Source organism: Grus americana, chromosome 5, assembly GCF_028858705.1.
Source record: "Grus americana isolate bGruAme1 chromosome 5, bGruAme1.mat, whole genome shotgun sequence".
In the NCBI taxonomy this organism is placed as follows: domain Eukaryota; kingdom Metazoa; phylum Chordata; class Aves; order Gruiformes; family Gruidae; genus Grus; species Grus americana.
Genome location: NC_072856.1, coordinates 53,624,041 through 53,650,158, shown reverse-complemented (window position 1 = coordinate 53,650,158; position 26,118 = coordinate 53,624,041). Strand labels below are relative to the sequence as shown.

At 42.8% G+C, this 26,118-nt stretch overlaps 1 protein-coding gene across 8 annotated transcripts in view; it reads right to left on the bottom strand.

Moving 5' to 3' along the window:
* UNC79 (unc-79 homolog, NALCN channel complex subunit) overlaps window positions 1-3,530 on the bottom strand; it is a 111,936-nt gene extending 108,406 nt beyond the window's left edge. For all 8 annotated transcript variants that reach the window (XR_008577467.1, XM_054828563.1, XM_054828564.1 and 5 more), the window contains exon 1: window positions 3,396-3,530. Coding sequence is in view for 7 of the 8 variants with exons in the window: in XM_054828563.1 (XP_054684538.1) it covers window positions 3,396-3,417 (22 nt within the window). In the remaining variant the exon portion in view is untranslated. The remainder of the gene's footprint in view (window positions 1-3,395) is intronic.
* Between the last annotated feature and the right edge of the window lie 22,588 nt (window positions 3,531-26,118).

Here is a 26,118-nt window from a genome sequence, read left to right as displayed (position 1 = left end):
TGGTCATGATGTGTTTCACTCCAGCTTACAGAAGTTTATTTCAGCAATCCAAGACCTATTTTCCCCTCCTGATCCCACACCTCATTCTTTCTGCCCACTATCTCAGTTTCAGTCTCAAATTTGCAGCTCAGTTTACCAGATTAAAGATAGACACTTTTTTGGGTTTATTTTAATGTCATGAAGACCCCTATAAAAACTAATCTAAATCAGGTTAGAGTAAGGAAGGAATTACTTCATAAACGTATTTTGTGATGCTACTTTCTCTTGCCAGGGAAAATGAAGAGTATGAAGCCAGGCATATTTGCAAAGAAAACAGACCACATTTCACAGTACCCAGCAAAGAACACTTCACAGCAAGATGCACAGTTTACTGTGGCTGCCATGGTTTGCTGTCAGGTATCTGTAAGTGAATTGGATTAACAAAATGCCAAAGATGATGTCAGAATTCAGGTCTAGATGTATTTCAGAGAACTGTCTGCCTCTCTACAGCTACTTACTTTCAATAAAGAGTATAGGATATCTAAAATAGCTTTCTTTTAATAAAGAAGGAAATCTATTTATTTCTATTAATCAGCATTGTCACGCAATTGTATCAGAAAATTTATTTATAAAGCCTAAGTATTAACATTAACCTTAGGATAAAGGTTTCAACCTCATCTCTCAGTTCTGTTTCCCAGAACACAAACAATTTCAGCACAGCTCCCCAGAACACAGACAACCTTCTGAAGGAAAGCTCCAGAGCAAAACTTTGCCAGCTTTCAAGATACAGAAGTATGTGAATGATCCAATTTTCTGAGTTTCTGAGAACCCAGAGATACACTTAAAAAGTGATGTCACTCTGTGGAAGTACTTAACCATTGCCATAAGGTTGTCACATAAAACAAATTTAAAAAAGAAAAAAGAAAAAAAGTTATTCTACACTGCTTTGCTGGGTATTTCTCTAGGATCTACACAGACCTAGCTAAACTCCCTCGCCCCCTTGTAAGCATTGATTGAATCAAGAGTGAAACCATTAGGAGTCTTTAAAGATGGTCTTCGTTGCTCCACTGTCCTGGAGAACAGAGTGGGCATCAGGCATTCCCAGGACATTACTTACCATAACCAAACAAACACCAGTTACTGCTATTTAAGGTGAAAAAACCCTAATTTTCTTTGAATACAATAGAACACCTCAGGCGTGCCATGATGAATCCAATGATGAAAGTCACTGTCAATACCACTGGTATGAGATAGAAGATGCATGGGATCACAAAAAACAGAGGCTTCTTGAGATGACTTCCCAGATGGCCACCATTTTACCTGTTGTTTATACAACCTGCCAAAGAGCTGTGGGGTGGCCACAGATTCATGTTTAGAGCAGCACCTCTTCTGTTCTGATCAGTCTGTTTCCTCATTCATTGTGTTTTGCTGCTGTGTGGTAGATTGAGAGTCATTACGACTTGTGACTTGACTCCATCCTGAGACATTCTGGTTCTTCCTGTCAGTCAGTGAGGACAGCAGCAGTTGGGGTTTGAAGGTTTGCCTGATAGTGATGTATGCAAATCAATAGAATCCTTGTCGGAGTCCATCACCATTTGTCAAAAATTGCAGGTGAGGGAATCTTGAAGTTACGTAGAGACAAAGACATTTGGTAATGCCATAAGAACTAGTCAGGGGAGCAGCCTTGGTAAACAAAATACATTCAGTAGGTTAGAATGCACAGGGTTCATCCATTAACTGAATACTCTACCTGTAGCATCATGAAAAAGAACATTATGAGGCAGAAAGATCTGAAACCTGGACCCCAAGTAAATCTTAAAATAGAGAACAACAGGACATGGCAGGGCAAGATGCGGTATCTTGAACAGTACAAAGAGATGAAAAGAAAAAACAGCCAAGGAAAAAACATGAAAAAGAAGCTCAAACAGAGCAGACCAAAAGCATTAGGAATAGAGGAATGGAGAAGGCAGAACAGAAAAGGAAGAAAATGCCAAAGGCAGTGCTGAGACAAAAGGCAGCAGAAATTCTTCCACATGCCGGTGTGAAAGCAGCGTAATTAATGTATACGTATCACAAGAAAGAAGAAACAATTACAGAACTCAGGTTGGGGGTGGGGAAGGCAGAAAGAACAGAATGGTACAGATCTGAACATTGCACACTTCAGGGCTGTTGCATAGTTGCCTATGTATGAAGACAGAATTATAACCCTACAGCAATAAATTAGCATCCACATAATATTTTAATAGCAACATCATCCATCACTGTAAATAAGCAGTAAACCCTAAAGGAAAAAAATACAAGTATTCTTTTCCTTAGATCAGTTCAGCACAGGCATATATAAATACAAGGATCCTTCCTAGTGACCTGGAGGAAGAAGACAGACAGCAAGTCTCAGCACGTGACGTGTCAGATCACACCATGTCATGACAAACATCAATCCAACCTACTGGACACAGACTACCTGGCTCACAACCATGACACTGTATCAGGAGAGAAAGTAGCTTTGATATGGGCAACAAGCTCCAATACCCTGGTATTTTTCTTTGAGCCTCCGACCAGGGCTCCTGCAGACGCAGCAGTAACAACAGTGGGGGAACACAAGCATGGCCCAGCTGCTGACGTCCCAACAATCATGTCATCTGATCTTGCTCCCGTCAGATCTAGCCAACATGGTGGTTAACACGTCTGTGGCTGCAAGGAGGCATGCTAGGCCCTGGGTAGGGGGATGTCAGCACCCGGGAGGTCCTGCTGGGACACTCTGGGGGCTGTGGCAGGTGGCGTGTAGGCAAGACAGTAACAGTCTGCATTCACCTAAAAGGTGAGCACAGGCAAGAATGACAGCACACCTCCCTTCTCTACCTCACAGCAAGACCACCTTCAAGATGGCAATGCATGGGTCACCTCTGGTCTGCATAGTCAGATCTCCAGTCTCTCAGGTGAGTACATCCTTTGGGACAGGGCACAGCACCGGCAGACTTCCCGCCATGGGGCCAAGGGCCGAGCCGGCGGTCTCAGTCTTAACTCTCATCCCCGGATCCCTCATCTCCTCCGCTCAAGTCCCCGGCGCTGCCTTTGCACAAACACGCCGCCTCCCCAGAAGGGCCACCCCGCCAGCGAGGCGCGGGGCGGGAGGCGAGATGCTCCGAGGGCCGCCGCTACCAAGCAAGCGGGCTGAGACAGAAAGAGCCAGAATGCCGGCAGCTCCCCCCTCCCCTTGCACTAGCTGCTACGCGGACGCCACATAACGCGGGAGGAGGTCGGGCGGCGCTATCCCGCCGGGGCGACTGACAGCCGGCACCGGGGCAACTGACAGCCGGCAGCAAGGCAACGCCATCGACAGGAAGGCACACTCGGCCGGCTGCCCCCCGCTCCCCTCGGACAGGCCCCGGCCCGCGCCGCCTGACCCCGGCACTCACACTGCTCCGCCTTGGTGGACATGCTGCCGCCCCGCTCTGTCCCTCAGCCGCCGAGGAGCGCCTGCCCCCGGCCGCGGTGAAGGCGGCGATGTCCGCTTCGCCTTAGCGCCGGTTGCCGCTGCCGCAGGGCTGCGGGCTGGGGAGCGGCGGGCAGCGGGCGGGGCTGGGCGGGAACGGACTCTTAAAGGGAAAGCGCGTCTGGCGAACGGAGTCGGGAGCGGTCTGCGGAATGGGGGCGGCCTCGGAAAGGATGAGGTGGGGAGGGAGGTCCGCTTGCCCGCTCGCACGTCCGCCCGCCCCGGGGCAGCCCTGAAGCACCCGCAGCGGGCGGGGACGTTCTCTCACCGAAGCACCGAGCTTGCCGCAGCGCTGGGCTGGGAGCTGCCGGGCCGGAAGATGTTGACGAGCCCCTCCGGTGCCCCCCGGGGCTTCGAGGGTGTTTGGGGCTGCTGAGGGGGCTGGGGGTGCGCACACCCCGGCCCGCCGCCCTGCCGCTGCTTGGGGGTTGCAAAAGGAGGCGCGCTGAGCTAGGCCAGGGATGGTGACATTATTGTCAGGGGTTGTTCTGGGGCTGTGTCTGTGCACTCTCTTTTAGTCTTTGCTTGAAACAAGAATGTTGTTTCTTTCACTACTTCTCCTGCCCTCAACCCCCTGGGCTCCCACTGTGTACCTCAGGTGCCTCTGGCTGAGTATCCCCACTTGTTTCCACGGTGTGCCAAGCATCTCTGAGATGGTCTGGCCATTATCTGCCCTTACCAAAGAGATGAAGGCTGAGCTCAGCCCTGATGTCACCTCTATGTAACCAGTTCTCAGCTGTTTAGTGCCCCAGGCACTGTCAGTGCAGGATGAAGGTAGGATGGAAAGACCGGTCGTGGTAGGAGTACAGTAATAACTATGGCTATGAGTCTCTTTTCTGAAACTTTCCGTAACAGTTTTTCAGATCCTCATGCTTCTGAAAAAGGTATGTGGAAGCAGTAGTACTTCATCAGTCAGAGCATGGAAGCCTTGATGTTTATAAATAAAAAGCCAGTTGCAACATACTGTCCCCAAAGGCTGGGCTGCATTAGGTGAGTACGCCTGTGGCAGCCAAAGAGAACGGTGCTGTGGAGGTGGAAGAAAATAGGTACATTTTATTATTCATCATGCAAGGCAGAGCATCCAAATTACTGCTGCCCTGATTTGGGGATTATGCACATTTTATGCCGGGAACTGCCGTGAAGGGGCAGATGATGTTCACTGGCATTTAACCGGTTGGCTTTTCTTCTCAAAGCAATCTTCTAAAAATAATGAACGTCCAATGTTTTTCCAACACCACTTAATTAGGTCCAAAATAGAGCTCTTGATGCATTTCGTTGAGGCCATAGTTCTTTCCACATTCCCTGCTGCTTGCAAGCCCCAAAGGGAAAGAGGATCCAACTTAAACCACTACTACTGGCTAGTACGAACAAGCTGCAATGACTTTAGTGAGACTGATCAGCAACTGAAAGGTATGAGTTATCTCCATTTCCTTGAGCAGTACTTCACAAAAGCAAAGAGCACTGGCCCATTCCCATACGTGGTTTGCTCCTTCTTCCTGTTGGGCTCGCTGCAATATCCCATAGGTTTCTACCTGAACATTTAAGTTCACTCTTTTACATCCAAACATTTAAGAGTAAACATTTAAGTCTATTCTTTTATTAGAAAGTCGGTGAAAGTTTTTTCTATTTAATTAATTTAATGAAGTGCCCAGGGAGGTGGGTGCTACAAGCCCCACTTCCCCCAACCCTAGGTCTCACAACATAGAACATAAGTTATAAAAATACAGACAAATGGCTTTCAGATCTCACTGAAATAAGCTGTTGAAGGCAGGTCTCATCTTTATCTTGAATTTCTGTCTATTGATGCAACAAATCAATCTGAACTGCTTTATTGCTCATTACAGAACAATAGGGAACTGTGCACTGAGAGGAACAGAGCTCCCATAGGTATCCTTAAATATATACCAAGTGTTCACATACTGCAGTGGTGAGCCTACTAAAAACACTCCAGTTGATAAAGCAGGAATACACTGAGAAAATATGAATTCCATTTCTCATGTAAAATTTCTTCTTTGGTTTAAGTGCTTGAAAATTGCAGCTATGCCTGCATTTACCGAACAAGGTCCTATACAGTTCAGCATGTCATTCAGGTATATGGAAAGCAATTTATTGCCTATGAGTCCTTCTGCATACCTAAACAATGCCTATGCCCCAAATAAATCCCAATACAAGTCATCTGTTATTTGGTCAAACAATTTGATAGGTTTGCCTGGTTTGTTAATAGAAGTATAGAGACTCGTGCTTTAAATTGTGAGCAAATGTCATAAAGGAGCAAATACAGGAACATGGCACTCTGGGAATTAATTTCTCAAGTCTCTGTGCTGAATAGAAATCCACATTTCTCAGCAAGATCCTCATGAATTTGCCTAGTAAAATGGGTACAGTGCTCCACTGGAAACATTTTTAAGCAGCTAAGGTTTATGTCCATATGCTTTTTACCTCTGCATGCACTCAGTTAAGAGAACACATAAAAGCTGGAGGCATCCTGCAGTCCACAAGTCATTAATGCAAGAATGTACTTTTAACAATGAATGAATGGGGAATGGAAAACTTACATACCAACTGATGAAAACCAAAAAGAACAAATGGTACTTTTCTGAGTTCATGAGTAGAAATTTCACAGAATCATAGAATCACGGAGGTTGGAAGGAACCTCTGGAACTTGTCTACTCCAACTTCCCTGTTCAGAGCAAGGTCAACTAAAGCAGATTGCTCAGGGCCATGTCCAGTCAGGTTTTGAATATCTGTAAGGATGGAGACCCCACAATCTCTCTAAGCAACCTGTTCCAAGGTTTGACCATCCTCACAGTAGAAAAGTTTTTTTCTCATGTTTAAGTGGAATTTCCTGTATTTCAGTTTGTGCCTATTGCCGCCAGTCCTGTCACTGAGCGCTGCTGAGAAAAATCTGGCTCCATCTTCTTACTCTCTCCCCTCAGGTATTTATACACATTGACAAGATCCCCCCCAAGCCTTTTCTTGTTGAGGTTAAACAATCCCAGCTCCCTCAGCCTCTCTTCATATGACAGATGCTCCAGTCTCTTCATCATCTAGCCCTTCCCTTGACTCACTCCAGTATGTTCATGTCTGGTGAGCCCAGGAGACACAACACTCCAGACAGGGTCTCACCAGTGCTGGGGAGAGGGGAATAATCACCTCCCTTGACCAGCTGGCCATGCTGTTCCTAATGCAGCCCAGAATCCTGTTGGCCTTCTTGCTACAAAGGCTCATTGCTGACTTTTGGTTAACTTGGTGTTTACCAGGACCCCCAGGTCCTTCTCTGCAGAGCTGCTTTCCAGCTGGTCAGCCCCAGCCTGTACTGGTGCATGGGGTTATTCCTCCTGAGGTGCAGGACTTGAATTTTCATCTGTTGAACTTCATGAGACTCCTGTTGGCCCATTTCTCCAACCTCTTAAGATCCATCTGAATGGCAGCACAACCATCTGGTATATCCATCACTCCTCCCAGTTTGTACCATCTGCATATTTGCAAAGGGCGTTCCATCACCCAGGTCATTGACAAAGACATGAAACAGTACTGGCCCCAGTACTGACCCATGCAGTACAGCATTACTGACTGTTTTCCAGCTGGACTGTGTGCCACTGATCACAACCCTCTGAGACTGGCAGTTTGGCCACTTTTCAGTTCACATCATTATCAACTTACCTAGTCCATACTTCATCAGTTTGTTAATGCCAATATTATGGGAGACAGTGATGAAAGTCTTGCTAAAGAAAAACATCTACTGCTCTCCCCTCATCCACCAAGCTAGTCATTTTCTTGTAGAAGGCTATCAGGTTGGTCAGGCATGATTTTCCCTTTGTAAATTCACACTGACTACTCCAAATCACCTTCTTGTCTTTAATGCGTTCGGAATTGGTTTCCAGGATTATGTGCTCCATCATCTTCGCAGGTGTTGTGGTTTAACCCCAGCCGGTAATGAAGCACCACGCAGCTGCTTGCTCACACCTCCCTTCCCCAAGGGCATGGGGAGGAGGATGGAAAAAAACTCATGGGTTGAGATAAAGAGAGTTTAATAGGATAACAAAGGAAGATAATAATAGTAATAACAACAACAATAATAATATATATAAAACATGTGATGCACAAATGCAATTGCTCACCACACGTGGAAGGGGAAAATAAACCCTGATGCCCAGTCTGTTTCTGAGCAGCAATCCCACCTCCTAGCTACCTTTCTCAGTTCTACATGGAGCATGATGTTATATGGCAGGGAATATCCCTTTGGCCAGTCTAGGTCAGCTGTCCTGGCTGTGCTCTCACAGCTTCTTGTGCACCTGGCAGGGTGTGGGAAGCTGGAAAGTCCTTGACTTAGTGTAGACACTACAACTACCTAGCAACAACTGAAAACATCAGTGTATTCTCAACATTATTCTCAGACTAAATCCAAAACAGCACTATACCAGCTACTAGAAAGAAAATTAACTCCATCTCAGCTGAAACCTGGACACCAGGGATCCAGGTGAGACTGACTGGCCTATAGTTTCCTAGATCCTCCTGCTTGTACTTCTTGAAAAAAAGAGTGACATTTGCTTTCTTCTATTTCTCAGTTGTCTTGGCCTTTTAAAGATAATCAGAAGTAGCCTTACAATGACATTGGTCAAATGCCTCAGCGCTTGTGTGTGTATCCTATCATGTCCCATGGACTTATGTATGGCTGGTTTGTTTAAATGTTCCTTTACCTGATCGTCCTCTACTGGCAGGTATGTCTTCCTTGTTCCAGAATCTCCCACTGGCTTCAGGGGCCTGGGATTCCTGAAGGCAGGTCCTACCAGAAAAGACCAAAGTAAAGAAGACATTGAGTGCTTTGGCCTTTTTCATGTCCTTCAGCAGGTCCCCTGCCCCATTCAGCAATGGACCCACACTTTCCCTACCCTTTCTTTGGCTGCTGATGTCCCTGTAGAAGTCCTTCTCATTGCTCTTCTTGTTCCCTCAACAGATTCAATTCCTGATGGGCCTTCCTTTTCCTAACCCCATCCCTGGACACTCAGCCAGTGTTTCTATGTTCCTCATAGGTCACCTGCTCCTGGTTTCACCTCTTGTACGCTTCCTTTTTATGTTTGACTTTCATCAGGAACACTTTGTTCATCCATGCAGGCCTCCTGTGACCTGTGCTTAACTTCCTCCATGTTGGGAGGGACCATTCTGGCGCTTGAAGGAGGTGATCCTTGAAAATCAGTCAGCTGGATGTCTGGATATTAAGGTGAAAAAGTATATTCAAGAGAGCTAGAAAATATATCTACCTCTTACAGAGGAGTTAGTTGTAAACCACATTCTCTGTTTCACTGACTGAAACTGTGGGTTTTGCAGGATAAGGTAGATAAGGTTTGGAAGGGATGGGGAGTATACTGTGTGCTTTGTGCTGGTTTTAACTGAACTTTGCCATAACACTGTGAATTGCAATTACAAGATAATTCAAGAACAAGTTAATGAAGTACACTGTAAGAAGAAGAGAAGTCATCAAGAGCTGAACTCACTATTTGTGTGCCTGTTGTCACTTTGAATTGCATTTTCAAGTATTCAGCTCTGAACAGAGACACAAAATCTAGTATTGTTCATTTGTTTTTAATCTCCAAGCATTAAAAAATCTACTTTTAGAAAGGTAATCCTTTCTGAAAAATACAAAATCCTAAGCTCACCTACCTTGAAGCATGTACAGAAAATTTTTAAATTGTTCATAAATTAAAGTGAGAGTACATATATATAAAAAATAAACCTGTCTATGTATCTGTTTACAGGTATATATGTACGTATTTGTATACAGAGATGTTCACTGTTACCAATTCTTGATACATTCTCACTGTGTTTTCCTCAAAGGCTCAGCTTCCAGAGTCAGGTAATCACATGAATCCCTATTTGAATTTTAAATAAAAGTTAGTTCTTGCCTGATACATTCAGATACTCAAATGCAATATAAACAATGTTTAAAACAAATTAGGATTTCAATGCCTGAATAAGAGGCAAGGACCAAAATGTTTTGTAAGTTTTATTTAAAAACAAACAAACAAAAAAAACCACCACAAAAACCCCACAAAACAAACAAAACCAGCCAACTTCAATTTATTTTAATTCAATGTCTCAGTTTTTTTAAACTTGCTTACAATTTCTGGCCGGATCTTATCAATAACTGCAGTGTGATAGGGATATTAAACCCTGCAGTAGCGGTGGGAAAATGCTTGGAATGTCTCAAATTCTTGCTTTACTCACTACAGCCCTATCTGAATTGAAGGCTCTGCCATGGTATAAAGGAGGCAAGGGAGAGTAAAGTCTGCCTGATGAGCCAGTTGTAATCCCGGTAAGAAAAACCAAACATAACAAGTCAACTGGAACAGCAGCAGAAGAGGGTGAGCTTCTCTGGCACTCAGGACTTTTCAGCCCACATGGTGCTCTCTGGGTATCTACCACTACCCCAGGCTAACCTAACCCAGATGCAAGGAGCTTCGTACAGACAGGACTGGAGCCCCTGAACAGGACCTATGTAGGGACTGATCTCCTGCCTGTCAGATTCAAACAGTAGATAGAGTCCCTCAGGCTCAGACATGTGTATTTGACAGCAATAGTTAGACCCCATTAATTTGTCTGTAAATCTTTGCTCTCTATAAGGATTAATCCTCATGAATGATGGTCAAATAGATAATCGCTTGAGGAAAATGTCTATCTGTGATTAAACTGAACCATTAGGCTCTACTCAGATATGCTACAGCATGTATCCTGGTTGACACAGGATCATTTCTGGAGCTGTTCCTCAGGGCTCAGACACCTGGGTTAACTGGCATCAGCTAAGAGACAGTGAACAGGAAAGGCACCTCTTCTCACTCACAGAAAATCATGTCTATGCACAAAAGTAGCACAATATTACTGACAGCTTTTATAGTCTTGTGCTGATTGTCTGCAGGAAAAGAATTTCTTCCTAGGAGAAGTATATCCAGTCTGTGCTGAGACTTAAAAATGCAAGGAAAACCTCCTGTCTTGCCTTCAGGGTTACTATCACACAGCAGTATGTCCAGAAAAAAAAACAACCAGACCTCCTGCTGTGGGAGGACAGGAATGTCGCTGTTCTGAGGAGGAAGGTGTAGAGTACAGTAGGATAGAAATTAGGATAGGATAGAATAGAATAGAACAGAACAGAATAGAATAGAATAGAATAATAGATGTTGGCAGTCGTGGCAGAAGTGATCATGATGTGATCAGAAGCTCGGCTGAAGTCACCAACCCATATCAGTTATGCCATCTGGCATGTGACAAATGCATTTCTGTCATCACTGGCTTGGGCTGATTTAAAGTGAGAGGCTGAGCAGTAAAGAGCTCTGGGTCTCATTGCCAGTACTGTGATCCCAACAGAGTAGCCAGCTTGTGACATTAATATTTGTTTTTTCCCTCCCGAATTTAGAATAATTTAGACTTCAGGAAAAAAAATCATTAGGAAATACAGTGGTTATTTGGTTGTATTTACAAATCTGTAATTTTCTTTTTATTCTGACAATTACTTCAATTAACTTTGTGGATGTTAGCTTTATTATTACATTTGTCACTGTCACTGTAAAAAAAAAGTCTGATTAATGCCCTCAATTTCTCTTCTAGAGTAATCTCATTAGCCTCTAAGTGAACAAAATACTTAATTTGTTGCCATAGCAGTGGAGTTTTGAGAAATAAATGGTGACCTGCATAGAGAACTAGCACAAACCTGATCAGCATGTACTAGGACTTATTATAAGATCAGAGATTGGCTTTACTAGCTCTAAGAAGCACAGTATTTGTGACAGCTGCCATGCTGTGTTTGTGAAAATTAGCATCACCTTGGCTGAATTAGATCTTCCCCCCAATAACTTGAATGGTTTTGTTACCTTTAATCTCAGACATGTGCAAAATTGACTATACCAACTACCTACACGGCTAAAGTAAAAGCACGTAGTAGTGTTAGTAGTGCTTTAGGGATTAGAATGACGTGTCAAAAAAATGCCTTCTTAAACCTATCGTGGCCCAAAGTCTAAGATGTGAACATGGAAGACAAGAAACCCAGAGCATACTTTTTATTTTGCTTTAGTATTTCTAAACTGAAGTAAAAATGTTTGGGAAAGGCCTCCGCCAGGCAAAAATACTAACAGAGAGCAAAAGAAGTCATGAGATTTTCCATGAAGGAGGTGAGGAGAAAGCATGCAACATGCAACACTGCTCAGGTCCTCAGCGTTTTACTGTGTGTGTACCACGTTTGTGACCCATGCCAGGGTGCAGACCCTGGCTCAGTAACAACTGAGGTTGACTGACCTTGCTCATGTGCTTGAAGGCTACCTTCCTAGCAGCCAGTAAGCCAGCTTGTCCCTCCTCCAAATTGGTTTGCTCCGCATAGGCATCCAGGAGCTACGTAAGATGAACTGAAGGGTGGACTAGCAGAGACTAGAGCCTTAGTGTGAAACACAAAGTGAACTAAATTGACAGAACCGGAGCACCCTTAGAGCAGCCTGTAGGAAAGCTGCTGCACTTTACACAGGAACATCAATATTTTTCTCATCTGCAGACCCTTGCAAATTGTCAAGTGGATGTGTTGCCCTATCTATAGCAAATTTAAGCCTACTGACAATTGGTTAGTATTCCCCAGCTACTTTTTGCAGACCCAGTGTGTGCGTATGGGCCATAGGCTGAATACTACTGGGTCTCTTAAACTATGAGCTCATCTAGAGCATCCATTCTTGAGATGAGGCAATATAGTGGCTGAGAGGCACCATGGTCACTTCTCCTTCTACTTACTTAGAGCTATAATGAGTATTTTAGCATAAAAATGTACTGCAGCACATAACTATAATCACAAACCATGTAAATATTCCAAAGTTTAATTCAATACAAGACCTTTTGTGTTAGCTGGAATGGCTGTCACTTATATTCCTACGGAAGGACAGGCTTCAGCCACTTACCCTTAGGCATATATGTGTTACCTGTGCTACCACCTGTAGCCAGCTTAAAGCCAGCTTTGGCACATCTGCAAGAAATGCAGAGCATTGATGTAGATACACAATGAGAAACACAGCAGGGAACCTTCCTCCAGCAGTCTGTTTCCACCTCCTTCTAACCTGCTGCCTGATCTCGGGCAGGCACTTCATCTTTGGTACTCCCCGTCTGTAGAATTACAGCAGGGTGACTCTTGTCTGTCTTTGCAAAGGGCTTCGCTGATGTCTGCACTCAAAGCTCAGCACCGCTCAGAGATCCCTGAACTAGCAGGCAGCCCTGGTGCTGTGGTACCCATTGGGCTGCAAGTAGGGTTGTTGCTGCTGAATTAACCATTTTGACCAAATGGCTCTGAGAGCTGCAGGAAGCCTGAGGAAAATCCAGCTGGTGGAGCCGGAGCCCTGGGCACCACCAGCTGCATTTATCAGCCCAGCCCTGGCTGAACTCTGGCTGGTTTAGGCCAGAAAATAAACACTCTTGCACTTGGTAGACCTTATTAGCTCACTCATACCACACTAACAGGAATAAAAGTGCCTGCAATGACCTAGCTTCCCTCCTTTTCATCTCAGTTTTCTGTGCACCATGTTCCCCAGAGCTTCCAGTCTCAGGGTTACAGATCTATTTGCAATCCATCAGTAAAGAGGGCTACATGAAAACAGCAGTATTTTAAAATGCTTGTAAAATGTGATCCATATCACTTTTAGGAAGAAATGCTTCAAGTGGAGTGGAAATCTGAAAAATATATATTTATGAAAAATACTTACATTTTAAATAGTCCTTTATGTAAGTAGTTTCTAAAAATTATCCCTGCTTCAATATAAACATGTATCTATATTGCCAGATATTAAACACCAGATGACTTTTTTACCACATTTCATCTAGTGCAATTCTCAGTGCTTCACTCACATACCCCAAGTACACAATATAACCAGACAATCTTACTACTCATTGCCATAATTTAAAAGGACAAGTACAACAACTGAAATGTCATATCTTACTGATTTATTTAGTTATTACTAGGTGAGAGATGGATGACAAAATCAGAGGCAGGACAAGCAGGCATGCTGAAATGTTCAAAACCATTTGTCACAAAAGATTCCGCAAAATAGTCTTACTGATTCCAGTGGGTGCGCTTGCAGTGTGCAGGAGCAGAGTTTCACACAGTATTTGCACAGCTGTATTTCAGTTATTGGCATGGGGTTTTCTCTGGATACCAGGAATGTAGGTGCCTATCCAAAACTCATCAAAATCTGTGGGAAACTTTCCACATATGTAACTGGGCTTCAGATCAGGCAGTTCAATTCAGTGATAAAGCTAATTATTTTTTTGAAAAAATAAACCAATACCACTATCATGAAACAATCAAGGTGCCTCTGTTCTCACTCTGAAAACTTCAGTTGTGGTTAAAAGACTGAAGGGAACTCAATTTATTTGAAAACCATATTTTAGAAGTACAGCAAGAATGCACACTTTGACACATTTACAGCCCTACTTTCAGAACCTGTTTTGATATTAGACATTACAAATAACTTGATGGAATACTAATCCTAAAGCATCACAAAAGGTTAATATTCTGTATTTTTTTGCAAGACAGACATGAAATCATTAGAAGTCATTCCTTTATAACATAAAACAAATCTTATTTATTGTACGTATTTCAAATATAGTCTAGACTATATAGTCAAAGTATTTATCATAGCATTCATTACAAATAGCAGCCATGGGAAAATCTCTCAAATGTCACAAATTTCAATCTAAAAATTGAAAGTAAATTGAAGTATCTGACAATCATGACCTGCAGAAAAACATTTATTCTGGTGGAAAAGTAGATTAGGTGGGGGAACACATCAAAAGAACACATGTAAAGGTTAAAAATAAACTTCCAAGAAAATCATCTTAAACTCTCAGAGTTTTTGTCTGAGATGAGTATAAATGAAAGTACTAGAATTTTTTATATATTTTCTCCCATTTATTTAAAGTTTTGATGGTACCTAATGACAGATTCAGACTGGTCCATGCAGACTAGTCCAACTTCAGCAGAAGATGGAAGAGTAGACCTACCACTATGTTGCATCACTACACCATTTTATATCTGGGTTCATTTCTACAATACCTGCAAAAGCTTTCTGACCTGGGACCTGTCCCACAGGACTGATGACAGTGTGTGAACTGAGATTTTAGTTAGCCATACTGTCTACCTGGACTTTTTTTACCCCCGTATGGAAGGAATGTGGCACACATAAAACCTGAACTCATGGTTCAATCATTTTGTTTTAAACTGGCCCTCAGGTCCCTGTGTTTTCCCTTTCAAGAGAGTCCAAGTTAGGAGTATTACAGCTTCCTGCAGCCTCCAGATCCTAATTTTGAAGGGATGTTTTCTGTTTCTTTTTATAGCTTGAAAGGTGGCACAGGAACCATCCAGCCGGTCCAAGAACTGCCAGTGAAAATGCTGAGAATCCAATGATTGTCTCCTAAATTAAAGGAAATAAGGTTAAATAAAGCTAAACAAACTGGAACATTCCCAGGGTAAGCAGTCTATTGCCAACCAAATTATGTGAACTTCTGCAGCTATAATCCCAAAAACATGACAGATTCTAAAGGAAAAATAATCCACAGAAGATTATTTTATGTTTGGACTAGAAGCACTAGTAATCCACAGCAGTTGGGAAAAAAATTATCTTGCTCCATGCCATGCAGAGATACATTTAAAAGCATAAAAGACACATTAAAAGAGATGGCTAATTTCTTATTTTCCTACACAATCAGTACCTTTTGTGCCTATTTCTTGAGCTTTTTATGAATAAAATCTTTATAAAAAGAGTATTATTTGCTTATTGTTACAGTGGTACAGCTCACCACTAATCATATACAAGAACTTTGGGTATCTAACTAACACTGGGCATTGATAAAATAGGGGAGAGAGTTGCTGCTAAAAATTTAGTTGTGTGTTTTCTATAATCACATATTAGAGTTGTTGTGCTGGGAAGTCTAATCAAAGCTCATTAAAAGGGCACTCCACAGAAATGGTAATTTGTGACACATGTCTCTATAGGATGCTGTGAGAGCGTCCCCTTCCTCTTGGGAACAAATTTGCCATCTAGGAGTTGGGAAGAGAAGAACTTCTGCAAGGAGTGGAGTTCCTGGGGAGACCTGGCATCTAGCTGGGGTGAAGAAAACCTATATTGTCTATACAGGAAAGAATACTGAGAGGAAGCTCTTCCTGAGAAGACTGGGACTCACACCCAAGCTGTGGGTGAGGAGAGGAAAAGTGAGGATGCAAAGACAGAACTCACCACCAGTCCCACTTTTTCTTCGGGTGGGGAGCTGTGGATGCAGCGGCTGCTCCAACCGGCAGACCTGAAGTAGAAGAGTCGGGATGCGTGGTGCATTATAGGACCCATCATTTTATCCCAGTGAAGGGAGAACACGGCTGGGGTATCCCGACCAGCCAGTAACTACTGCTGTGAGGAGTTTCCCAATCCTTTGCTATTTTCTATTGCTCAAAGCCTGTAGGATGCTGAATTCTTTTCAATGAAGGCAAGGAATCCTTCTGCTTGACAGTCAAGTCCCTTCATTTTCAAGTTGGGTGCAAGAAGCACCAACACAAACCAAAATATACTGGGTAGCTGCTGTCCTTGGATCAGCACCAGCAGGAGTGTGTGGACGTGTGGATGTGCATACGTGCCTGCTCTCTGGGAAAGGAGCACCCTGGGATGATGCAGCCACCTCCCACCAGCTCAGGGAGTGATGCTGCTGAGCCCAGCAGATGGGAGGAGTCTGTCTCTGCTGATGATGCTGTGAGCCAAAATGGAGAAAACTGTCTGTCCTCCCATCTACTAGAGCCTTAAGAGTCGTCTTTTCCCTATATTCGTATGCATGTGCCTCTCCACACAAATTATTTGCACCCTCAGTTACACACTCTCTGAAATTCCCATTTGCCCACACTTGCAGTTCACTTACCACCTTTGTCCACAAAATGATCTGACCAGTATCTCAAAATACTTCCCTGCCCCCCCACTGCAGAGAGTATCTCCTTCCTCCACATCCTACCCAAAACATCGCTAATCCAGCGGTACGAAGAGGCTGTGAAGCAGCCTGCTCGGAAAGCAGCCATCCACAGCAGGGACAGGGGATCAGGTAAGGTCAAGGCACCTGCCTGGGTCCAGCATCAGAGCAGAGTGTGTGACAGGGTAACAGACAAAGGAAGAAAAATGTTATCAGCATTACTGGTAGGAGGTATTTAAGAACAGAAGTAGCTGGGCAGGTGCAGAGAGGGATGTGTCCACTCCCCTGCACGCAGAGCTGGGTGGAAGCTGGAGAGTTACAGTGCCGTAGTGCTAAGCCCAAGCTCAGGAGCTATTAGCCCAGGACCAGCACCATGCTAATTTAGCAACTCAGCTTGCAGACTGGGGCTGGTTTTTAGCTAGTCAGCTTTCACAAGTAGCAATCAGACATCCAGCAGTCATTTTATTCATTTCTTCTGTGTTTTCTCCTGCCTTTAATGACCAAAAGCCTGAAGCAGACAACTACGGCATCCTTCTCTGGACTTCTTGTCAGCGTACATCCTCCAAGGTCACTTCCAAGACAGCCTGCAATGTGGTGGTGGTGGTGAGGGCCTCAGCTTGAGGTTTTTTCACAATGTGCAGAATATGTTAGCAAGGTGTGAAGAGCAAAGACTTAGCAGACTACACAAACAAACAATAGTGGGTCAGTGATTAAACAGACACGTCTGGCATGTGTTTTACCAGTTCTGTGTGTTTGTTATCTCAGTGAATTTACTTGCTCAATTATATGGAGGAAGAGACAACAAGTTTTTTCCCTGTAAATCCTCCTCTTTCACCAAGTATCCTACCTGGCTGTAACAAGAACAGAATTTGCCTAGAAATAAATATGTTTGAGAGGCATTTAAAGTAACTAGAGAGCACAGGACTGATCTGCATTCATCAGCTGTGGCAATAGCAGCTAAACATGCAGTAGATATCCCTAAGCAACCAAACTTCCTGAGACAGAGCCTCTAACACCAAGAGATTGTCCTAGATATATGACATATGATATTTTAAAGTAATGGTTTTCAGGTTCTTCTATTTGTTTTCAGGTATTTAGTTTTTTAATTTCATGCTTTCTACATGAACTTTATTTTTTCTCTACAGCTGTGAGGAATTAGAAACTTCATAAAGTTACACTGAGATTCTCCTTTCATCTTCTGACTATCTCCTGCACAGGCCTCACTAGCATTAATTCCTGTATTAAAATGAAATCAAACACTCTCCTACAATAGCAACAGTGACTCTCATTAATCTTACCATGCTTGGCAGTTATTTTCCAGTTTTAATCTTATTTTTCTAGCAAACCTTCCAACTGTAAAGTCCAAACCAATCTTCCCCGTTGCCACAGCCCTCTGCTGCCAGTAGTGCCGCACCCTGGCATTGGCAGCCAGTCTATGCATTTTTACATAGCAGCGAACAGTATTTGTCAAACTCACCCAAAAAGGCTCAGCTGTTCTTGAGTCAGCACTGGCTTTTGTGCTCCTCACTCTATGTCTCTTAGTACCCATATACCAAGATGGGGACGCTCACCCTGCTCAACCCTCGCCTATACTTGTATTTCCAGGCCTCCAGACACCACTTAAATGCCGCTTCTGAACACTAGAAGTTTTCTCACATTAAATTTAGATTTGAAAAGCCTTTTGCTGTTGCTAGGTTTGTTATTGGTCCCTTTGGGGTGGCAGGAGGACTTCAAAACTCTCCTGGCACAGCTTATCCAGCAGTTTGCTTCTCTCTGCTACCTTAACACATTCTGTATTTTTCCCAACGTTTCTGATCCCACAGGATGGTTCCTTACTCTTGCTCTCTTTCAGAGCTCTGCTTTTAAGAGTGTTTGCTCTTTAGACTGTTACCACTGGAATAATTTAATTGTCAGTTACTGAGGTCCCTTCTTATGTGTTCCTTAGCTAGTACCATTTCCTCACATCTTAGCTGAGAGGGCAGATTTGCTAGCCCCTGCTACAGTGATACAGGTTATAACATCCTCCTCAGTGCCAGAGCAAAGCACTTTCAGTTAACGTACGCAGTGACAGCACCAACCCTCTGATGTTGTAGTTCATTGCCTCCCTCATCTGCTCCTGGGAAAAACTGTAGATAACAGTGTAAGGCTGGCTGAGCAGTTTTATTTCAGCATGAGACCACTTGTTTATTTTATTTAAAAAGTTGAAGCGGGTGTGCAGGAAGTTAATGCTGGTCCATATTTTCTGTGCTACTTGGTTTCAGAGAAAACCAACCCTGTGACACAGAGAATTTTTAACTCTCCTTGCACATTGAAATTGAAATCTGTATTTTAAAGAGAATGGAAGGGTCACTATTGCTTACAGTCAGAAAATCATGACACAGAAGGATCAACAAGATTCTCCACGCTTTTATGAGAACCCCATGCAAGAGCCAGAAAAGGCAGTGTCCCTAGCTGAACGGAAGATGAACACCTTCCAGACCATCTCTCCTCCCTTGGCCTGCAGGTTACATGTGGCAGTCACATCACTCCAGTTTGCAATCATAAACATGCTACAGCCACCTTGCCTATTCTGCGATAGGTGAAATGCTTCATTAGATACATACCAAACTATGACACATGTTGTGACTTCTCTGAAAATTAGTCTTCAGGACTCCTTATTGCTAATCTACAGATCTACAGTTTTTTCAGTCCTGATAACACGTAATGAGCAATGACATCATTGGGAAGAGAATTTTTAACCACTCTTTATTTTTCCCTGGTCTATCTATAGTAATAGTCTCACAAATCAAACCCTTGATATTATTTTTGAAAGAGTATTTCTGATTGTCTTTGCTTTTTCACAGATGAAAACATTTCCGTCAGAGTGAACTAGTTTCTGAACTATCACTGTCATCATTAAAAATGCATCAAGATACAGATGAATTAAAAACAGAAATCTTACAGCAATGGAAATTTAGGACTGTTGTACTGATGGTGGTATTCAACCAGTAGAACTATGGTGAAACTTAAGTACTGAATTTGAAAAAGAAGTAACCACAATTACTCTGGGTTTTTGGAAGGTTTTTTTTTATTTATTTTAATGAGAAAAATTAGAGCAGGGCCAGTTTCTAATGTTGTAACTTTCTTACTGTAGGTTTTATATTTGGAAGATAACCAATTCTATTTCTACTGCTTTGACACATCAAAAAATCTGCCTTCAATAAAATGAAATACACTTCATATTTCTAAATCTTCATGATAAGAGGAATATTCTATTTTTCCATAAATTGCACATCAATAAGTATCGTAGAATATAGAAGATTTGGTGGTGATTCTCCTCTTAGCCTTCTTCAGATACAGAACAACACACTTTCCAGTTTGCAAATAGAAACTATTCTAATGTTTGTTTCTAGGGTAGACACAATCTAGATGTGTTTTAACATAAACTCATGATCTTTTTGTTCTGAACCTTATTGGAATGCTTGTTGAAAATGCACAGGCTCTTAGAAGCACTTTTGGGAAAGAAAAAAAGGCTGGAAGTGGTTATTCTGAATGCAGCAATGGGACTTGGCCAAATGGACTCCCAGCATAACCCTAAACATGAGCACAGTACCCCTCCGCACAGGGTAACCTGGCTCTTCCAGCCACCACCGGGACTTTCTGGGTCTTTGCAGTGCCAACACTGCCACCTGGGGACTGCAGAGCTGAGCCTCACGCCGACTGTAAAGTGAAAAAGAGAAGCTCGTTAACGTCAGTGAAGTTGCTCCTGAATCGAGAGAAAGGAACCAAACGCTGGAATCAGATGCTGCGTGTTTATAATCCAGAATACATGTTGCTCAAGAGCATTGCCAAAGCAGGCTTAATAACACTCAAGTCATCCTTACATTTTGAAATAAACAAACCATTTACAATTTAACTGTAAACATCCTTTTGCCTTGAGCATTTACCCAGTATTTGATATTCTACAGGTTGCTTCTGTGCAGAAGAAAAATCAAAGACAGGTACTTCTTCAACATAATCCTCCTTTTAAGAAAAGCAGCTGAATAATTCTTGTGTCCTTGGACACAGACATAACAAATTTCTTGTTCATAATTCTACAACCGGTTTTATTCGGAAAAAAAAAAAAAACCCCACAAAAATTTTAAAAAATAATGTCCTTCCTCTCAGCTCCAGTCTCCAGTGAATTCAACCCGCAGACTTTATTGAGGTATCTAAGTTAGGAGTGTGGACACCATAGATTCATTCTATCATTGCTTTTAATTCTTCAACATTTAATAAGCCTGCCCTACATAGTGTGTATACACAAGGAGAAAATACATTCTTGATTTTGTCAGTATATTACCCAAAGAACAATAAATATAATATCACTGACATAAGAAAACAATGGATCTAATTGCAAAGACTTATAAATACTGAGGACAAATACAAGCAGAAGAAAGGAGAGAGAGGAGAGCAGTGAGGAAGGTTTTAAGGGATCCTGCTGCTTCAGTTCCTATTCTCAAATCCATTCAATTTCAGAAATATCGTTAATGGCAAACAGAGAAGTCATTCTCTATCAGTGTCTCTCAGAGATAACTGTTAGAGGTTCCACTTGGGCACTCAGGTACTGCAGAAATTGGGAAGCTGCCATTGCAATGATTTAGAGCCCGACTGCCAATTTGTATGACTTTAGGATGAGTCCACATCCAATTGTCAGAAACTCATTCTCCATCCCAAACTGTATTTATGACATAAAAAGGCTGAAGAGCAACTATGCTCAGCCTTCTCATGGTGAGACTGTACAAGGGAGAAAGAAGTGAATGGTTCATTTTATCATCATGTGGGGAAAAAAAAAACCCAAACAACTTTTGATTTACTGCCTGAACAGAGCACATAACAGAAGAGATAATGGAGAGAACTTCCTAGGTGGACAAGTTCAGGGCAATAAAATGTTCACGTGCTTTGGTCAAGAGCACAGCAGTGGAAAAGGGCGACATGCTCCTAGGTTTTGAATGACTGCACTAGCAAGGAAAACTCCACAAAATGGAATTTACTTAACAGAGGCCTGATTCTCTTCTGAAGTCTAGGTAAGTCGTACCGATAACACCAGAGGACCCAGAGAAGGTTTAGTATGCTGTTGTGTAAACCTTATTAAGAAGGGCACTGAGTGACTTTTTAATTTGTCATTTACTTCGAGCTCAGTTTGATCAATGATAACAAAAATAAATTAACTGAGAAAAAAAAAATCCCATAATATATGAATACATCACTCTATTTTGGAATTAAGCATATTCAAAAGCACAAATCTTATTAAACAACATTAAATCTTCTGTTGCTATTTTAATACATACCAAGCTTTTAATTGAATTTCTTCTGGCTTTTTATCATGTCTTTATTTGGTTTAAAATCATAAGGTAATTTTTTGTGCATGCTGTTTTGCTTTGCATGTAATTTAAACCTCTGACAGCTTCTGGTCTTTGAGACCCATTTCACACTGTAGATGGCACTAAATCATTGTGCAACACAAAGCAGACTCATATTTACCTACATGTGGTTGGGTACACAGTGACTGCTCTGGTTTTGTTCTCCTGAAGGATAAGATGTTTATCCATCTAAGTAAGTAGCATGAAAAACAACTTAAAACTTGTTTGCAACCTGGGACAAAAGATATTCTCTGCTATGCTTTTGGCTGATGCATACAGTATACAACATTTTTGTTCTGTAAACTCAAACCATACAGTCAACTGGTGGAAGAGCTGGAATACAGGGATTACTTGATGTGGCTCTAGGCCAGGATTCCTCCAGCTGTCCTGGCACAACTGAATGCCAGCAAAGTCCCAGCTCAAAGTCTGAGCCTCTGAACGGTACAGTGCTGTAAGACTGCTCCCGGGTGTGTGGGGGACCTGGCAGGCAGTCTAACCGACCAGAGACTGAAAGTGGCTTCCTGGGCAGTGCAGGGGCAATAGCAGAGGACACTGCTTTCTGTTTCTGGCCACAGCTGTTCCAGTACAAAGCAATTGCTTTTGAGAAAGACTGAGCATTTTGCAACTTCTTTCAACAGATGTTTCTGTATATGGTAAGGGCCCAAACTGGCTGCTGCCTTTACTTGCAATCACAAAAATAATCAATATATTGCTAATGCTAGTAGAAGCAATGAAATGTTGAATTCCTCTGAAAACTATTCTACTTTCATAAAGGGCCTTTATCTCAACTTGGACATTCATCCTACATCTGCCAGTCAGTGACAATGTTCCTATCAATTTTAGTGGGACAACATCAGCTTTTTGCCCTTTTACTTGAGACACCAAAAATTCAAGACTTTAACAGTATTTGACTTTCCCCTTCTGTTTAAATGAGGATGAGTCTCCTTAGTTTTTCTGTAGGGAGCAGTAAGAGAGCTAAGTACTATTTATATTTTTCCCTTGGAATCTGATGAATAAGCAAATGATAGTCTAGAGCCCCAGCTGGTATGAGCTGGCACTGTTCAACTGAAGACAGTGGCGCTGGGCCAACCCAGAGAGAGGGAGGAGATGGCCCATGGTGTGATTGTTCAACACATTGTATTTTGGACATGACACAAAACTGATCCCAATGGCTGGTAGTCATTAGCTGGAGGCATTCTTGCAAAAGCAAGCAACTCTCAGTACCCTGATTTGTCCAATTTGGATAAATGCACTGTGCCTACTTTTAAAATCACCACACCTACTGTTTCTTTTTTCCATCAGATCCCAAGAACACATAACCTTTTGGCTTTTTCTTCTGTTGTGGGTAGGCATCACAAAGTAATTGCCATGTTCAACTCTGGAGGATGATGTAATCCCAGGGCCCAGTCTAGAGCCAGGTCATTCATTTCAGTGGGTGGTCTCTGACATCTTTGTCTTCTGCCTGCAACACTTGTTTTTATGCCCAAAGTTTGCTCACAGAGAATTGCAGACTGAAGGTGAATTCTGCCCGTAGGAATCTAAGTGCACGTAGGAATCTAAGGGCACGCCTCTGGTGCACAGCAAAGAAATGCAGACATTCCTGAGCTGGTAGAGGTAATGTTAGCTCTGGAATCACCCAACACCTTGCTAAACATCTGCTTTACTCTTGGAGTCAGTCATGTCCCCAGGCAGTCATGCGTGGGTGTAACAGCTCGGCTGTACTAGCTCCACTGCTGTGAGGAAAGACTTTTGCTCACAGTGCTTCATCCAGGATTGGTCTCTCCAGAGCACAGGTTTAATTTGGCAGGGCATGGACTGCCAATAGATGTTATGCCACAAGACTATCTGTACATCTACATACAAACTACTGCATGAGCTATGCTATAGCCTAAATGGGCCAAATAACTCTTTAGAAAGTGAAGTACGGAGAGAATCAGACACCAAAGGGGGAAATTATCAGGATCTGACATCAATTCACTTTTGTTCTCCAATATCATAAAAGGAATTGGTGGAGTCACTGTCCCAACACCACCTCAGAGGCCTATCTTTACCCTGAAACATCACTTTCATAAGCAGCTTCTGCTTGCGCATCCACAGGCAGCTGCAGAGGTCTACAGAAGCAAAGCTGGTCCTACCAGGGTAACACCTTCTGGCACATCAGGCTCCTTTATTTTTAAAGGACAGAGCTTGAGCGAAAAACAAACGCACATGTGGTGGGAAAAGCGAGGAGCAACAAGGCAAATGCCATATGCAGCACAGCAAGTGGTAGCAGCATGCCATTGCTCATAAGATTCATAGCAGAAGTTAATTTTAAGGAGGGATTTTAAAAAAGCCTTTTGCACAGATCTCCTCCCATGTACATGGGATGGCCTGGGGCAGAGGATGAAAGTACTTGGGAGAAAACAAAGATCAGTGTACAATGAATGTTAACTTCAAAGGCAAAAGGGGAGGTGGAGTCAAAAGCTTGAAACATAAGCAAAACCAGACTTTCAACAAATTATTAATTTAAACCACTGTGATGTTCTATCCATTTCAGTTTACTGCATTCAGGATTGACTTTATCTGCTAAGATCTGTTCCTATTCTCTGCATCCAAAGCCCCATGAGTCATCAGTCAACACAGAACTACATCTGACACAGCTTAAACCTACTTCTATTTAAAAGGGGCTTCCAGGGTAACCATCTCACTCAGGTAATTGCTGTAACTGCTTCTGTTAGCTTGAATGCTTTGCATAGGATATATGCATACTACTCATTCTATATATATGGTGGGCTGGTGCAGCAAATTCTAATCCTTGGTTGTGATGACTTGGGGATACAGTCCTTCATCCCCAGCAGTTATCGCATGAAAATAATAGGACCCCACTACAGTGTATAAAAGTTCATACATGACCTTCACAGATCTTACCTTCATATTTAAAAGACTCATCAGAATCTGAGTGTCAATATTTGTGTGATTTTCTATCCCCTTTTCCTCCTTTTTCTCTCCTGGGTGGAAACTTTGCTAACACTCTTAATGTCATCTCGGATCTCGTAGTAGAAGTTACGGGTTTTCATTAACTGTTAATTATTAACCAAAACCTGTTAATAACATTTCATTTATCCCTGAAATGCCTTGTGGCTTGGTGTGCACATCTCCCTGGCACAATCAGCACCGCTACTGTCAGGAAGCAAACCATCGGTCAGTCCCAGCTGCGGTACAGCCAACTCTGGCCTCTCATGCACCTCTCAGTCCAAGGCCTTCTAAGGCAAAAAATCCTCAGTCAATGCTTCATAGCTTCCTCCCTTCCAGGATTTGGGTCTTCATGCATAGTCTGAGAGTACCTCAAGACAGGAGCTTCTAATTAGCTAACTTTGCTTCTCAAACTCTTTATTAAGGTCAGCATGTAGAGAAGGAAAGCTGGCCAGCTGGAGCAGTCTCGAGAAGCAACAGCAGCGGGATGTGAATAAGCTGCTCTTCCAAGAAGTCAGCTGCTTTTGAAGTCAAAGAGCCAGGGTCCAGGCAGGAAGCAAGGATTTAGCACTGCGAGTGAAGGAAAGCCACATTCCCCAAAAGACCTAAGACACACAGCCTCCATGGAGGAAACAAAAAGTGGCATCGACCTCTCCTGAACTGGGCAGACCCATACAATACTCTGCCCCATTGTTGCAAGAGAAGTGCAAACTCCTGGAAAGAGATGAGGAAGCCCTGCCAGTTCACTGATTATTTCCTCAGGGTCTTCATCCATGTGAGTGCCAAGGATACTGCTAGGAGAGGGCCTGAAGGCATCAGAAGCAACTGCAAGGTGCGAAGAGCGAGGGTGAGGCAGCAAGGAATCCAGCTTGTACTCTTTTTTCTTCCAGTTATGAATTAAGGGCAAGGAAGTGAGAGACACATTTTGGAACTAAGCATTTGTCTGCATAAATAGTAGCAGCAGAAGGATTTGGGTTCTCTGAGCACCGAAACACTGTTCTGCAAATGATCGGGCAGATGTTCAGTCCACCTTGTAAAGGGGGATGGTATCTTTGCTTTGTGTTCAGAAGGGTCATAAGGAGGATGTGAAGGACAGTGAGTCAATTCCCTGAACATATCAGATATCTATGTATTAATGCAAGAAACACAGGACCAAGAAATGCTGGGAATCTTACATACAATAACCCAGTTACAACTGAATTTGTACAACTGAGGGTGGGATAATCCATGTTACCATAATATTAACATACGGATAAGGATAAAGAAGGAAATGCACAAGGGTGGTGTCACAGGGACACTAAACAGAGCAGATCATGCAGACAAGGCTGTTTGAGACCAGCTAGCAGAATC